At 34.6% G+C, this 18,219-nt stretch overlaps 1 protein-coding gene across 1 annotated transcript in view; it reads left to right on the forward strand.

The window, feature by feature from the left end:
- Positions 1-18,219, forward strand: part of USH2A (usherin) — a 779,248-nt gene that overhangs the window by 112,743 nt on the left and 648,286 nt on the right. The window contains exons 9-10 of the mRNA XM_060022310.1: positions 7,892-8,087; positions 10,845-10,975. Of these exons, the coding sequence (XP_059878293.1) occupies positions 7,892-8,087; positions 10,845-10,975 (327 nt within the window). The remainder of the gene's footprint in view (positions 1-7,891; positions 8,088-10,844; positions 10,976-18,219) is intronic.

The raw sequence follows: 18,219 nt of genomic DNA on the forward strand, positions 1-18,219 counted from the left end.
TTTATTATTGATATTCTACTAAAGAAATCTGTGTCATCTATCTCTGTCTTCTTAAAGTTTTATCTCTGTATTCATATTCACAGATGAGTCTACCTTTATCTAGAAAATAGGCTTATACTCTACATACTACTTTTCACTTGGTTTTTAAGTTCAAATTGTATTATAAATACTTATCTACATTTGTCCTTATGAATGGTTGCATTATATTTCTTTGAAGATATATGATATTTTTCAGCCATTTCTTTACTTTTGGACATTTATCTTGTATCCTTTTCTTTCCTATTATAAAGACCACATTATAAAAAAATCTTTCTCAAATAGTTTAAAAAAATGTACTTTTCTGAATTCCCAGTGGAATTGTTGGGTCCAGTGGAATGTACACATATGCTGTCCTGAAAGCTGTGGACAAACTCCCATCCTAGAAATATTGTCTGTACTGGCCCTTTCTACAAACTCTTGCACCCTAGTGTTAGAATTTTTTTTTTTCCAAAAAAAATTTGAGAGTTGAAAAATGATAGCTATGCTTGCTTTCTCTAGAAAAGGCTAAAATCTTACCAATATTTCTGTAGGTTTTTTATTGTCCATAAAAAGAAGGCTAGCCACCTAACAACTACTTGGTCAGACCCAAACCAACCCATTAGGTTAGTGGCAAATTCCTCTTTGTTTTTAAACATTAAAGGAGCGTGGACTGTATCTTTAGAATATCAATAAAGTATTTAGTTCAGTATCATTTACAAAAAGGCTTTTTGATAATGGCTTCTAAGTTGACAATAAGGATAAAATCTCAAAGGAATCTTTTTAGATCACAGTCTAAAAGCATAAACGTTCGTAAGAATATCAAAGGAATGCTTTTGCTGGATTCACTCCACTAATTCATGTAGGCAACATCCCAAACTCCAACAGCCGACAGTTGCTTTGTTGAAGACAAACTGCCTCTGTAATCAGTGTGACAGGACCACAGGTTGCATATCATCACTTCCACCAAGTTATGCAAGAAAGCGTAACTTGAATAATATTAACACCATCATTGGGAGAGCACAGACGTCAATAAGAATACTTTTAAATGAAGTAAAAAAAATAGACTTCAGGCATTGAAGCAAAATTTTGCATTTGGCCAAGGTTTTGCAGTGGGATAGAGTTTTTAAACCTTTGGGAATGAGGTTAATTGCATGGCTAATTGACCTGGGGAAGAAAATGTAATAAGCCCATTTTTCTTCTCCAAAGCCAGGAGGTCAGAGTGAGTATTCATCTATCCTTCTTATCCACACTTAGGGCTACTAGAAATGATATTCTGGTGATGTCTGATGGCTACTAGGAATGATCCTAGCCTAGATGGCTACTAGGGACCTCCTCAGTAGTTGTAGCTACAGATGATAAACCAGAAATGCATTTTGGTCATAAATTGCTCCTTGGTCCACTCTGTAGGCTACATCGTCTAAACCAGACCAGTACGTTTATGATCACAAAAATCTATCAATGGTTGTAGACAATATATTACATAGGGACTGTCTTACATACTGCTGGTGTCATTTGAACTTGAGATCAACACCTCTGTTGGATTTTTACCCTGCTTGTTCTTCTCATTCCTCCTCCTCCATCTTGTAACTTCCAGATTTTGAAAGCGTAGTATGTGCCAGGCTTTGTGTTGAGCATTTTTTATTTATTTTTAAAATTTTTATTGGAGTATAGTTGATTTACAATGTTGTGTTATTGTCTGCTGTAGATCATTTTTAAAATATTGCCACTTATCCTCAGATTATTTTGAGTCAGTAACAGTTAAGGTGTTGTGTTACATTGCCTTCCTTTTAGAGATGAGGAATCTGAGATTCAGAGTTAAAGTAGACTCAGGGACTTACTGTTCAATGGTAGTTTTCACATTACTTATCCTCTTTGATCCTCAATTGCTAATCTAACAATAAAGTAGTAGACAGTGTTTACTGAGGGCTTATGATGTGACAGACACTCTGCTAAGTACTTGGACTTTACAACATCTCTAAGAGGCAGGAATTATTACCCCCCATGTTAGATGAGAAAAATAAGCCTTAAAGAGATGGAATTAATTATACAAAAACACAGGGCTAGCAAAATCAAGAAGAGAGATCAGATGTGGGATACCATATAATACAAAGCCTAGAGGATTCAATGTAATAATTCATTTTAAATGCTTAATATAGTTCCCAGAACATAGAAAGTATGCAGTTCATGTTGCTTTTCACAGTTAGTGGCAGTACCAATAATTGAACTAAGATGTCTGACTTCAGCCTATGCCTAATTTCTAACTTTGACTATACAAAATAAATTGATTTACAAATGGTTATTGCTGATGAGAGAAAACTTAAAGAGGTCAATTCCCCCACTTTTAATTTTTTTGGCCAAAGACCCATAGTTGACAATACCCTACTGAATGCTACATATCTTTTACAAAATGTGTTTCATTTTATATTTTTAGGTGGTTTATTGCAAGTCATCAAATACCATGCAATTGTGAACACTTTACATAAACATTACTGTTTATTAATTGTTCCCATTGTACCCCTGTCTAAAGTTTTTCAAGAATGACTTTGTTTCAAAATAAGTATCATTAGAAGTGAGTTTTCAGTTAGCAGCTTAGCAATTGTCTATTAAACTCCTACTGTGAGAATGACTACAGGAGTATAAAAATCAGTAACTTGCATTTCCTGAAAGATGCATGTAAGCAAACCAATCATTTGAGTTCAAAGTGATAGGAGCAGGGTCAAGGTATTAATAGAGTGCAGGGAGAGAAGAGAAGAGGGACAGCTGTCCAGCCCAAAGGGTTATAAATGATCTTGCAGAAAACAATCTTCTTCATTCCAAGATAAATATGATACCGATTTTTTTAATAGGCCAAAATGTAAGCATGCATACTTTATCAATAATTAGAATGCAGCCTTACCTGACATGAAAACTGACTGAATATTACATTCTCATTCTCTTCTCTGTCTTTTTTCTTTTCCTCCTCAGCTAAGTAGAAAGACTCAATGCATTTTCATGCTAACTTTTTCAGCATACCATAAAAGAACAGCACATTGGACAATTAAATTCTTATATTTTTTCTTTCTACATTTAAAAAGATTAAGGGAATAAATTGTTCAGCCATGAACTAGTAGGGCAAAATAAATACTGGAAAAAATGCTTTTGACTAGAGTTTGTTCCAATAATAATTATGAAATATGTCAAACTGTTCTGAAATAGTAGATATTTATTGCAGAAAATAGAAAAAGGGAATGACATTTGTTGTCTAAAATAGTTTTAAAAAATGTAAATTAAAAAAAACAAAGGACTATTATTGTGAACATATGGGGAGACTTTTTGATACTTTATTTTACATGGTTTGACTCTTCTGGTTCCTAATTTATGTATGTGACTATGGAAAAAGTTGGGTACTGTCAGAAGTCACATTAAGTATTTTATAGCCAAAAAAAAAAAGGGTAAGAATGTACATATTTATTGCTATATACATATTTATTTCAAATCTTATCTAGAATCAATCATAATTTAAATGCAGTGTAACTTGACAAACTATAATAGGTTTTAGTGTACAAAATGAAAATTTGTTCATTCAGACATTGAAATTAACTTGATAAATACAAATACATATTTATTCCTTATTAAAGTTTTAAGGCTTTATTTATTTTAATGTCTGTATAAAAACGTGGAGCAATAGAATTTATGACTATAAATGCAGAAATCCTACATAACTTTAACCATTATTTACCATTAATGATGTTGAGTTTATTCTAAGAATGCAAGCATAGATTTTAATTAACCTCTTAACCTATAACATAATTTTTCAGTTCAACAGGTCAGTTGATTCAGAACATTTAATAAAATTGACAATATTTTGTTTTTATATAAAGTCACCTTGTTTATTTTGGAATAGAGATTTCTCCTTTTAAGTGATAAAGATCATCTACCTAAAATCAATAGTCAACATCATTATAAAAGTTGTAATATTAAAGACATTTCCATTAAAGTCAGAAATAATACAAATACATCCACGGTCACCACTATAGCATATTTATTAACTATGGTGCTAAAATTTTTGGCCAATGATGTAGAAGTAAAGTAGAAAAAGAAAATAAAATATAAGTATATATTGAAAATTATGAACTAAATCCTCACTATTTGACAGACAAAGAAAAATGTACCTAATATATGAAAAGATATTTAAAAGCAATAAGAAAAAATGAATATGCAAAATAAAAATGAGCAATTTTCTCACAAAAATATTATATTTTATCAAAACTAGATGAAAAATATAAAACCTTACTAGTAATCAACAACATACATACTGAAACAGTGATTGATACTTTTCTAAAATCAAAATAGTGAAGAGATAATCATAGACTTAGTTGAGCAGAACACAAGAAAATGGACATTCTCAGATACTACTTGTGGGATTATAAATAAGTTTAATTTTTCTAGAAGAAAGTGGTCATATTTCACAAAATCTTTTAAAATATTTACACTCTTATGATACAACTTTATCACTTATAATTTTGTTAAGGAAATATCCACAAGAAAAACAAAAAATTAGAAGAAGCAAAGTGTTTCTGCTGTAGTTGCAGACTGACTAAGTTATTTTATGAATAATATGATAAGTAATGCAATAAAATTCATGATATTTAATGATAAGAGACTATGTAATAGTATGGGCTATATGTGTGTATATGTGTGTTTTTGTGTATTCCTAATTTTGAGAAAAAGGAAAAAAATACACATTTATAAGTTTTGAAAAAAATCATTAAAATATTGTAGCTTATCATTTGGCAGTTGAATTATCAGTGATTTTTATTTTCTACTTCATTTATTTATTTTATGAAAAGGATAGTATTACTTTTATTAAATACATAATTATGCTAAAATTTTAACACAGTTCCCATCGATAGTTCCTTAATCTATGGAATAAATTTTGCTTTGTCCATAAATTATATGTATATTAGATGCTAAAAGCACTAATTAAAAAAAATTTCTAGCTTTAATTGATCCAGTACATAACAAGTCTGTTTTAGTTAAACACCAATCCTCTAAAAACATGGTTCAAATATTAGTTATCATGGTATATTACCTGTAAGTAATTTCATAAAATACAAAGTTTGCTGCTGGCTTGTCAGTCTACAAATTATATATATAACTGTTGCACATCATGATCAGTGACCAATCATGTAGCTTCTTTCACTCTATTGGTGACTGGTCAGTGCACACCCATTAATCAGTTCGTTCACAGAGAAGCTTGTAGTGGTCTAACCTCTTTTTAAGTGATAAATCCATGTGACATTTTATAAATATGAATATTCAAAAAAGAAGAATTGGCCAACAAAGATGGAAGGAAAGAATGTTTGGGGAGTGAAATTTCAATTAAACATTTCTTTTTAGAGAACAAATAGCTGATCACTGTCACCATTTGGAATACTTTATATATGCAGCCAGGGCAACTTAATGAATGTGAATTTAGCATAAATGAGGACGTTGGTTGTGATGAATAGGTAAAGGTGTCCTAGAGGAAATGATGCCAACAGAAACTTTACATTAAAGGAATCTCAGAGATATTGCACATCAGTGAAAGCAAAAACATGAAAATGATGGAAGCAGGCTGATCCATACTTAGAAAGGAGTATGACAATTCTCAAGGCTTAGAAAAGATGCTTGCTCAATATGGAAATTTACAGAATAAGAAAGCAAGCATTATTCAAGATACTGAATGATTTTTTACAAGGAAAATAATTCTCAAAGTTTCTAATATTAAATTACAGTTTATTAAATGTTAGTTTTTCTATTTCCCTTTACATTTGTAACTGATAGGAAGTTTTTACAGTTTTATCTTCACTTATCCTTCTTTGATACTCTTCCTTTATGTAGATCCAAGTTTCTGATGTATATTATTTTCCTTTTCTCTAGAAAACTTCTTTTAACATTTCTTGCAAGTAGGGTCTACTGGTGACACATTTTCACAATTTGTGTTTGTCTGACAAGTCTTTATTTCTCCTTCACTTTTGTAAGATAATTTTGCAGAGTACAGAATTCTAGGTTGGTAGTTTTTTTTCTCTCAACATTTTAAGTACTTCACACAATTCTCTTCTTGCTTGCATGTTTTCTGAGGAGAAGTTAGATATAATTCTTTGTTACTATATAGGTTAGGTGTATTTTAACTTTGTTTTCTCTTTCTGAATTTTTTTCTTTATCTTTGATCTTCTGTAGTTTGAAAATGATATGCTTAGGTATAGTGGGGTTTTTTGTTTGTTTTTTGGCATTTATCTTTCTTGGTGTTTTCTGAGTTTCTTGGATCTGTGGTTTGGTGTCTGACATTAAGTTGGGGAAATTCTCAATTATTATTGTTTCAAATATTTCTTCTATTCCATTCTCCCTCTTGTTGCCTTTCCATTATACATATGTTGCACCTTTTGTAGTTGTTCCACAGTCCTTGGATTGTGTGTTCTAATTTTTCAGTCTTCATTCTTTTTCCTTTTCAGTTTTTGAGGTTTCTATTGATATATCGTCTAGCTCAGAGATTCTGTCCCGAGCCTTATCCAATCTACTACTAAGCTCATCAGAGGCATTCTTCATTTCTGGTAGTGTTTTTGATCTCTAGTATTTCTTTTTGGTTCTTTTGTAGAATTTCCATTCACTCTGCTTATATTGCCCATCTGTTCTTTCATGCTGTGATTTTAAATTCCTTGCCTGATGATTCTAACATCAACATCTCTGTCATGTTCTGATGCTTGCTTTTTCTGTTCAAACTGTGTTTTTTGCCTTCTGGTACGCCTTGTAATTTTTTTATTGAAAGCCAGACATGATGTGCCAGATGAGAGGAACTGCTGTAAATAGGTTTTTAGCAATGTGCTGGTGAGGAGTGAGGGGAGGGCAAGTGTTCTATAGTCTTATGATTATTAAATGTTAGTTTTACTATTTTCTATTTCCCTTTAGTTTTCAGTCTTTTAGTAAGCCTTTGCCTCTGGACTGTGAACTTCATGTATGCCTCTTTGTCCCCTCTGCCCACCTCCCCTTTAGGTGGCATAGAGTGACTAGAGGGGGCTGGAGTTGAGTATTTCCTTTCTCTAGGTCCGTTAGGCTCTGGTTAAGTAATTTATCCTGAGGCAGATATCGTTAAGAACAGAGTGCTCTGATGTACTTCGAAATGCTTCCTTTCTTCTCCCTCTGCCAGAAGCACCTGGGGATTTTCCCCTGAGTTCATTTACTGTGAGAACCTGGTCAAGCTGCTGGAAGAAAATCTCACAGAATGGTGAGGGCCCCTTATAACTACACTACCCTGGAGTTTTCAATTATCAGACTTGTTCACAGTGAACTTCCAGCAATATATCAATTATAATTCAGATTTTCTACCCCAGCATTGGTTCCCATGGAAGTTTCTGCTAGTGAGTCTTTGATCCTATAGCTGAGACTCCCTTTATTTGCCTGTCTCTCCAATCTTGGGGACAGATGTTTGCCCTGTGTCCCCCACTTAGGGATCCAGGGAGAGTTGTTGATTTTTCAGTCTGTTCAACTTTTTATTTTTTAGTATGATGGAGTGGCAATTCCAAGCTCTTTACTTGTGGAACCAGGACTTGGAAGTCAAGCTTTTAATGTTTTCACAAAAAATTTCAGGTGGTGGAACAATCATAATTTTCCCCATTGGTTATTAAGATCACTTTAAATGGTTTCAGCTTGCATTGTCACTTTAACAATTCTGCACTACCATGACTGTAATATGCTAATTTATGATTTATAAAACACTTTTAAAAATACAATAGTTGTTGACTTTCAACTCTTTGATATTAGCTTTCTTTCTAGTGAAAGTGCTGGATATATAAATAAGAAGAAACAAAGCACAACTTTATATATTTATCATTCTGATATTACTTTATTGTTCTAGTGTGATCACTGCCTGCCTCTTTATAATGACAAGCCTTTTCGCCAAAGTGATCAAGTTCATGCCTTCAATTGTAAACCCTGTGAATGCAACAGCCATTCCAGAAGCTGCCACTACAACATCTCAGTGGATCCCTTTCCATTTGAACACCACAGAGGAGGTGGAGGAGTTTGTGATGACTGTGAGCATAACACTACAGGTAACTAGCGAATAACACAAATAAGAGAAGCTGACTTGGTCTTGAAGCCCATGTGCTTCTATACATAATGCATATTATTTTAAGTTATGTTATTGCTATCTTATTTAAGAAAGTGCTTTCATACCATTAAGTTTGAAAACCACTCTGGTTTACTGAATCTTCATGTTCCAAATGATTAGGTAGTTTTCAGATATAACACTCTAGTCTTAGACTATATATTTTCAGGAAAATGTTTTTTTCTTTTTAAATAAGTTCACATCATTTGATTAGATCATGAATATATTTTGGATACCTCAGGAATTACTGTATTATTCTGAGTATATATATCCTTGAAATAAGTTTTCCGTGTGACCTCTGATCTTCCATTATGTCTGGATTCCCATGTAGAGAGGTTTACAATCATTCAGATTTGGTATGGACTCTAGTAATCAGGGAATACTCTTTTTAAAAATGTTCATTAAATACATAAAATAATTATTAGAGTCTTGTCCCCAAAACCATCCAGCATTTTGACTAGTCATTGAAAAATTACTATTTTCTGAAAGGCTGATATGTTAAAAGCAGAAATAGACAATGTATGAATTTGTAAAATATAATGGCCCAAGTCTGATGGGTTTGAAAGTGTGCTACTCTGAAGCATGAATGAATTTGTTGGATAATTATTGATAACCTAAAGTGAGACAAGCTCTTGGCTAGGCTGGGGATATAAGGATTAACAAAATGATGAATTTTCTTGTCTTTGTATGGATTATTACATGGTGGTAAAGGCATCCTATTAAAGGAACAATTAAAAAGTTGTCTGATGAGTGCTAAGATGGGGAAGTATAGTAGGAGTTAACCAGGTGAAGGAGCAGGGTTGGGGATTAGGAGTGTGAACAAAGTTTTCCAGTAAGAGAAACAGCTGTGCAATGACCTAGAGGAGAGAGAAACATGGCGCCCTTGAAGAACTGTTGAAAGTGCAAATGGCTGATAGTTAGAAAAGGCACTAGGAAGAAAGGCAGAGCCCAGATACTGGAGGGCTCTCTAAACCATGATAAAGAGATTGGCTTCTATCCTAAGGTTAAGGAGATGCCATTTCAGGGCACTTAAGGAAAGGAATTTTGTGTTTTTTAAAGACCCATCTGGTTATAAAGTGGAGAATGGATTGAAGAGGGTCAAAAGTGGTTTGGGAAAAAACGTTAGTCAGATATTGCAATGGTCCAGATGAGAAATAATGCAGGAAAACATTTAAGGTGGTGTGGATAGAGATGAGCGGATCCAATAGACACTTAGGGTAGACAGTGACAGCATTTTCTGAGCAAGGTGCAGAGTGTAGGTAAGGGAAGGAAGAAGAGTCAAGACTTATGCCTAACATTCCGGTTTGAGCAACACGATCAACGTTGGTACCAGCCATTGAGATAGGAAATACAGGAGGATCAAATTGAAGGAGAAGATGGCAAGTTCTGCTTTGGACAAGTTCACTGTGTGTTTCCAAGAAACAAAGAAGAAACTCTCTTTGGGGCAGTCAGAAACACAGTTCTGAAGCTCCTTTCTTAAAGAAAGGACTTCCATGATGCTTCAGAGAGGATCAGTATAATCTATATACTTTAGTGGCATCTTATGGTTAGCACAGTTTGTAAATATATATTTATTCCTGTAATAATTTAATTAGGATTCATCTTACCTGCTAGACTATAAGGTAACTCTGTGAAAAGGGTGCAGTTTGTATTTTCCTCAGCCCTTAGCACAGAGTTTGGAACATGGTAATCACTCAATAAATATTCATTGAATGATAAATAAAGGAGAGATTTCACACTGGAGATATAAATTTGGGAGTCCTCAGCATATAGAAATGGAAATATTCTAGACGTATTATAAATCCATTTAATTTGTCCTCAGCCAAGATCCATTAGAGTGTGAGTTTTTCATTTGATTAAGTTGTTTTCATCGTTTTCTAACATTGGGCCAGTTTCAGCAATATTTGAGGAAGAGTGCATCATGTTTAAAGGCGGAATTGATAGCCTTCAGTTTTATTTCAGTTTCAGTGATCTGATATGCTACTCACATTTAGTTTAGAAACTCCCTGTAGTTTAGATTGCTTTCTTATATAAAATGGAAAGGGAAATTTTCTGAATAATAAATTGTAAACAATAGGAATTACCTCATATTTCTAATGTGTCAAGGTAGTCTAATATTTAATATGAAATTTATTTGATGTAGCTAAATATAAAATTCTATTTTGGTATTTGAAATGAAAAATAATGGCCATAAGTATTAACAGAAGCATTTGCTTTTAATCACATTAACTATGAAATAATAAATTACATTAAAAGCAGTCTTCTATTTTATAAGATTTAGTTCTGGAAAAATATTTGAATAATATATGCTTATTTGCTTCCAACTGTAGAGTTATCATCTGCCACGAATGTAGAAATTTCTCATATTTGATTTAGATTCAGTACCTGGTCTTAGAAACCAGAATTTTAAGCTTGGAAACAAACTCTTTCAAAATGTATGGGCCCCTACAAAGCACAGCTTTTTAGAAGTGTGGTATTATATAACAGATGGGAGTTTAATGAAGTAGAGCACAATTTGTAACAGGTTCATTGTTTCATATGCTGTGGATCACTAAATTGGCAGGTAGAGATGAAAGGTGCATTAAAATGGACATCCCTAAAATTATAGAATTCCCTCAAAGGAATACAGTCTTTAATTTTGAATTATGCAGCTGATTTTAATGAATTGGAAGTCATAACGCATAACCTTTCCCCGATGCAGGGAGGAACTGTGAGCTGTGTAAGGATTACTTTTTCCGACAAGTTGGTGCAGATCCTTCAGCCATAGATGTTTGCAAACCCTGTGACTGTGATAAAGTTGGCACTAAAAACAGTAGCTTCCTGTGTGATCAGGTGAGTTCTCACTATTGAAGGTAAAGTATTGCTCTCTTCCAGAAACTAATTTAGGAGATGGTCTATCAGTGATACTGAGGGCTATATCAGGAAGTCCTCTGTGTGTGTGCTTACATTTCAAAGAGGTGGTTGCTTTCGGGGTGTTTCTGTACAACTTTTAATATGAATATAAAATATAAGGCTACTTGGGCAGTCCATTTTACAGTTGTCAAAAAACGGGGCTTCCCTGGTGGCGCAGTGGTTGAGAGTCCACCTGCTGATGCAGGGGACACGGGTTCGTGCCCCGGTCTGGGAGGATCCCACATGCCACGGAGTGGCTGGGCCCGTGAGCCATGGCCGCTGAGCCTGCGCATCCGGAGCCTGTGCTCTGCAACGGGAGAGGCCACAAGAGTGAGAGGTACGCGTACCGCAAAAAAAAAAAAACAAAAAAAAAACCGTGGAAGCTTGGGGTTCCAAGTAAACAATGAAGTAATTTAAGTATGTGTCTTGGAATAACTGGTGAATTAATATTAATAAGTGATATTAAGTAAACAAGAACAGTTTTCCTCCCAAATTCCGTAGAAGATAGTATAGCAAAAGTCACTTACACATAGATCCAAGTGGAAATTATGGTAGCTCTGGTCTAAATTTCTTTTAACCTTTTCTTTATCTAACAGTACAATGGGTTTTTATCATTTTATTAATTTTAATTACCAACATCACAAATATTGATGTCTGACCTATATGAACACAGATTGTAACTGTATCATACATCAGGAAAAGCAGCTCCGTACTTAAATGTACTGTCTTCAGCTGGAGCTTTTTACCTGTTCTGATCATATTACCACATGAAAGTAGATAAAAGGCAAATTTACCTTGAAGAATCAATTCAATGATTGTATTAATTTTTAATAATTACATATTCTCTTGCAAATAGTTGAGAATGCAGTGGCCAAGAGCATAAACCACAATCTGGTTAAAGAAAAAAAAAATTTTTTAAGTTACAATGGAATGATAATTATTTCAAGGCAAAATATATTTGTCATATAACTTGGAGCATGTATTAAAAACTGTTTTAACAAATAAAAGCCAAATGTAAAGTGAGCTAATATGGATTTGAAGACCTTCAGATTAACCATAGTGTGTGATATGCTTCATTGGAAAGCTGGGAGGTAGAAAAATAACTAAAAAGGCAATCTCTACTGTTTTTATATTGTGATATTGAGGCACTATTTTCTGAGAGAGTCATATTACAGTTTTATATGTGTTGACTAGTAAAATCTGTCTTTACACATTTCACCCTTACACATTTGCCCTGAATTTTCAACATGGATGTCTTTTGCTTGTTATTCAAGTCTCAATTCAAAGATTGATATATCTTTTGAGATTTCTTCACTGATCACTCAGTTGTAGAACATTTTCAAATCACTGTATTTTACATCATCCCATGTTATTTTCATTGTAGCCTTTATTTAATTAAGCAAATTAAATAAATTCATCTATTTGCTTCAGCAAATTAAATAAATTCACTTATTTACGTCATTGTCTTTTCTCTGTCCAACACAAACAGTACAGTTTCAGTCACATAATAAGCACCCCATAAATACTTATTTAATAAGTGTTAAGTAAATGAAGAGACATCCTGTCTGAGCACTAATCTCATGGTCAGATGGTCATTTAGAATGGTTATTGTAATAATCTAAGCATTACATAAATTTTTCACTTAAATACGTTTTCTCCCTGAAGATCTAAGGTAAAGTAATTTTGGTATATAGTACTGAAAAACTGTGAACTAAAGTTACAGCTCCCAAAGTTTCATTTATATGTCATTACCCATATGAAGTAAAGGGTAGCAGATTTGTCCCTCAATTCTACAACTCAAGTATGCCAGAAATTAAAACCTAATTTTTCTCAAATTCCTATTTCAAGTCCATTCTATTGGGGTAGGAGACAGTTTTAGTAATTCTGTGCTTGTAAATATTTAACATTGGGGTATCTGAGAAAAATTAAAAGCCCACATCATCGATTTTAAGCTACTAATGAGATGTCACCAAATATGAATTTGGGAAGAATGATCTTATACAGTGGAGATGGCTCCAGTACACTACTGGCTCTGGATCTCTTTCTCCAGTTCTCATGGGGTGGATCTAATTTTGGGGTGGAATTGTACATGAACATACCCAGGGCAATGACATTTCAGAAGGTAGGACCTCTCTGATCATTGATGTCATCAATATAGGTAAACATTCTTTGAGATCTCCTTGAAATGGAGGTGTTTCTCCCCTCCCAGCTAGGGCAGTGTTTTCAGAGTCCTAGTGGAGAGTCAGAACCCCAAGTCCTGCCCGGTGGTAACAAGGAGACCCTCCCCTACTGAGTCAGTGGAGCCAGAGTGGAGAACCTTGACTTCTATTCCCACCAGGCAATAGTGAGGCAACATCCTCTCTTCACTCGCCAGAAGAGTTTCATAGGAGGCCTGACTGTTAAAGCAAGACTTAAGTAAGATTCAGAGTCTCATAACACCAAAATGTCCGGGTTCCAATAAAATTTCACTTATCATTACAAGAACTAGGATAATATCAAATGGAATGAAAAAAGACAATCAACAATACCAGCATCAAGGTGATATAGAGGTTAGAATTATCATGCAAAGATTTTAAAGCATCCATCATTTGTCTCCAGCATATACCTACTCTAAAGTTAGGCTGAAGAAACTTCTCTAAACAGGAAATGATAAATGAAGGAATCTTGAAACATCAGAAAGGCATAAAAAACATCAGAGTTAAAATATGGCTAAATATGACACGTTTTCCCCCTTCTCTTTGAGTTTTTTTTTTTTTTGCGGTACGCGGGCCTCTCACTGCTGTGGCCTCTCCCATTGCGGAGCACAGGCTCCGGATGCGCAGGCTCAGCGGCCATGGCTCACGGGCCCAGCCGCTCCGGGACACGTGGGATCTTCCCGGGCTGGGGCATGAACCCGTGTCCCCTGCATTGGCAGGCGGACTCTCAACCACTGCGCCACCAGGGAAGCCCTCTTTGAGTTTTTTAAATTTTTTGACGGTTGAAAAATTACATCACTATCTAATGTGGTTCTCAATATATTAGAGGAGATATTTTAAATAATTATATCAAAAATGGAGAGGGTAAGAAATGTAAAGGGAAGTAATTTTTCTATACTTAACTGGAATTGGTAAAACAAAAAAACTACCAGACTTTGATATCTGTGTATATAATGTAATATCTAGACAACAACTAAAAAGGCTTATTATAAGGATGATGTATTCAAGAACACCACAGATAAATCAAAATGGAATTCTAAAATATGTTCATGTAACAAAATAAAGAAATAATAAAATAAAATATGTTCAGATAACCTATAATAATACAGGGAGGAAGCAGCTAGAGACTGAAAAACAGATAGAATAAATAAAAACCAAAAAAATAAAATGGCAGACTTATTAAACCTTAATATAGCAATAATACCATTCAATGTAACTGGTCTAATAAACCAATTGAAAGTTAAAGATTGCCCATGAACGAAAATATTATCCTGATAGCAAACAAGACCAACAACAGTGCGTGAAAGAAAACCACAAACCAATATCATTCATGAATTGAGAGGCCAAAGTTTTAAACAAAATTTTGGCAAATAGATATTCAGCAGTATTTTAAAATAATTAAACACAAAGACTAAGGTGGTTGTGTTCCAGGAATGCATTCTATTTCAATATTTGAAAATCAAACAATACAATCACCTTATTTTCTGGCTAAAGAAAAAAGTCACCTGATTATAATACTGTATTCAGAAATAGTATTTGACAAAATTTAACACCATTTCATGATAAACACTCTCAGAAAACTAGTAATGGAGGAGAATTTCCTCAACTTGAAAATAAACATCTACACGATACCTACCTACAGCTGACCTCCTACTTATAAATGAAAACTTTCAGTGAAAAACTTAATGCTCTCTCCCTAAGATCAGGAATAAGACAACAATATTCTATTCAACATTGTACTGCAGGTTCTAACCAGGGAAATTAGGCAAGAAAATGAAATAAAAGTCATCCAGGGCTTCCCTGGCGGCGCAGTGGTTGAGAGTCCACCTGCCGATGCAGGGGACGCGGGTTCGTGCCCCGGTCTGGGAAGATCCCACATGCCACGGAGCGGCTGGGCCCGTGAGCCATGGCTGCTGAGCCTGCACGTCCGGAGCCTGTGCTCTGCAACGGGAGAGGCCACAATAGTGAGAGGCCTGCGTATGGCAAAAAAAAAAAAAAAAAAAAAAGTCATCCAGATTGAAAAGGAAGAAGTAAAACTATCTGTCTTTGTATATAACATGATCTCGTAGGTAAAAAATCCCAAGATTCCAAGGAATCTGAAACCGATAGGTGGTGTTTTTGGTGGCTTTGAGGAGCTCTGGTTCTTTATGTCTCAGTGCAGAAAGAATTCAGTGAGAGGCAAAGTGATGGATAAGAAGGGATTTTTTAGAATAGGATGCTTGTGAGGCTTCCAAGCGGGCTAATGAGAGGGTGCCGTGCCCCAAGAACTTAGTGGGCTACAGTTTTACATTCAAAGGAAAAGAGAGAAGTGGGGGAAAGACCACCTTCTTCCTTTTTCTTGGGTAGACATCAGGCTTCCATCATCAGTTCCTCCTCCATGTCAGGTGGGGGACTTTTTTTGTCCCTACATGGTCAAGCCGGGACTGTCATGGCGCAATGGAAATGAGCAAAAAGGTGGTAACATATGCTAAAAATGGTAAATCATCAGGTTTTAGTATAATGTCACGTTTTCCTTTTATTTTCTTTAGTGTGCACAGAGGAGCATGTCCAAGGAATCATGAACTTACTGAACTCACTGGGCAGGATGTGGGTCTCATGCCACCATTGTTTTATTTGTGGGGGGCATGTCTCATGCTTCTGTTGCATGGTTTTGTTGCTAGCAAGCCTGCTTGGTTTTGTGGTTAAGTAAACCAGCTTTCCTGAGTGATCATTAACTTACGGATGTCTCCCATACTTTTTTCTCTCCTTAAAATCCCCTGGTGGGATTAGCTATTTAATCACCTACTTTGTCCCTTTACTCTGTCCCTATCAAATTTATTAAAATACTGTCTATCAGAACTAAGAAGGTTCAACAAGTTTGCAGAATACATGATCAATACACAGAAATCAGTGGTATTTTTATGTACTTGCAATGAACAATCTGAAATTGAAATTTAGAACACAACTTTATTTAAATAGCATCAAAATAATAAAATACTTAGGAATATATTTAATAAAATATAAATTTTATATTTTTTATACTTTTATTCTGAACACTACAAAATATTGTTGAAAGAAATTAAAGAAGCACTAAATAAATGGAAAAACATCCTATATTCATGTATCAGAGACTTAATTTTGCTAAGATGGCAGTTGGTCTATAGATTCAATACAGTCTTGTTAAAGGCCCAACTGGTTTCTTTGCAGACATTTATACGATGATCCTAAAATTCATATTAAAATTCAAGGCACTCAAAAAAGGCCAAAACTGTCTTGAAAAAGAAGGGAGTTGGAAGATTCACACGTCTCAATTTTAGAATTTACTATAATGTTGTGATCAAGATGGTGTGATGTGGCTTGAGGAGAGATACCCAGATCACTGTAATAGAGTTGAGAGTCTAGAAATTAACCATCACTTTTACAGTCAGTTGATTTTTAACAAGAGTGCCAAGACAAATGAAGAAACAATGGTCTTTTCGATAAATGATACTGATATGCAAAAAACGAAGTTGGATTCTCTACTTCATACCTTATACAAAAATTAACTCAAAATGGAGCAAAGAATAAAATGTAAGAGCTAAAACCATAAAAGTCTTAGAAGAAAATAGAGATGTGAATCTTCATGTCCTTAGATTAGTCGGTGACATTTTAGATATGACACCAAAAGCACAAGCAACAAAAGGATGGATAAATTGGGCTTCATTAAAATTTAAAACACTTGTTTTACATGGGACACTATCAGGAAAATGAAAAAACAACCCAAACAATGGGAGAAGATATTTGCAAAGCATATAGTCAATAAGAGACTTGTCTCTAGTGTCTGTAGAAAAACTTTACAACTCAATAATTAAAAGACAGTTCAATTCAAAAATGAGTAAAGGATCTAAATAGACAATTCTCCAAGGAAGATATACAAACGGCAAATAAGCATATGAAAAAATGCTGTGGACATTATTTGTCTTAGGAGAAACGCAAATCGGAAGCACAATGAGACACCACTTCAAACTCACTTAGCTAGCTTTCATTAAAGGTACAGAGAGTAACACGTCTTGATGAGGAGATGGAGAAAGTGGAATTCCCACAGACTACTGGTGGGAATGTAAAATGTGCACCCACTTTGGAAAAGTCTGGTGTTCCTCAAAATATTAAATACAGTGTTACCCTACGACTCCGCACTTTAACTCCTTGCTATATATCCAAGCAAAAAGAAAAAATATATCCTCATACAATCTTATTCATGAATGTCCATTGCTGCTTTATTCATAATAGTCAAAATGTAGAAATAATCCAAATGTCCATTAACTGATGAGTGGATAAATAAAATGTAATATATCCACTCAATGGAATTTTATTCAGTAGTAAGAGGAAAAAAGTACGGACATATTACAACGTACAAAGTATATATAACAACATGGACTTTGATCTCAGGAGTGAGGATAGGAGAAAAAGAGAGACAAGAATAGAAAAGGCGTTTTTAAAAAGAGGCTTCTGGGCTTCCCTGGTGGCGCAGTGGTTGAGAGTCCGCCTGCCGATGCAGGGGACACGGGTTCGTGCCCCGGTCCGGGAAGATCCCACGTGCCGCAGAGCGGCTGGGCCCGTGAGCCATGGCCGCTGAGCCTGCATGGCCTGAGCCTGTGCTCTGCAACGGGAGAGGCCACAACAGTGAGAGGCCCGTGTACCGCAAAAATAAAAAAAATAAAAATAAAAAGAGGCTTCTGTGTGTCATTTTCTACGTACAAAAATCTAATTTAAAAATGCATGAAAGGAAAGATGTTTTTAAAAATTAACATTTTTCTTTGTTTTAAAAACATTTTTTTCTTTTTTTCTGACTAATTTGCTTTGTTGATAATTTTTATAGTCAGAAAAAAATAAAGAGAATTTTCATGAAATCTGACGTGTAGCCAGAAAGAGCTACATGTAGGAATCTGAAGATAGATACAGTGATAGAACACTTTCCGTGAATTTAAAACCTCCACATTCTCCACCTCTAAATCACATTTACATTTTACC

This window comes from Delphinus delphis, chromosome 1 (genome assembly GCF_949987515.2).
Source record: "Delphinus delphis chromosome 1, mDelDel1.2, whole genome shotgun sequence".
Taxonomy (NCBI): domain Eukaryota; kingdom Metazoa; phylum Chordata; class Mammalia; order Artiodactyla; family Delphinidae; genus Delphinus; species Delphinus delphis.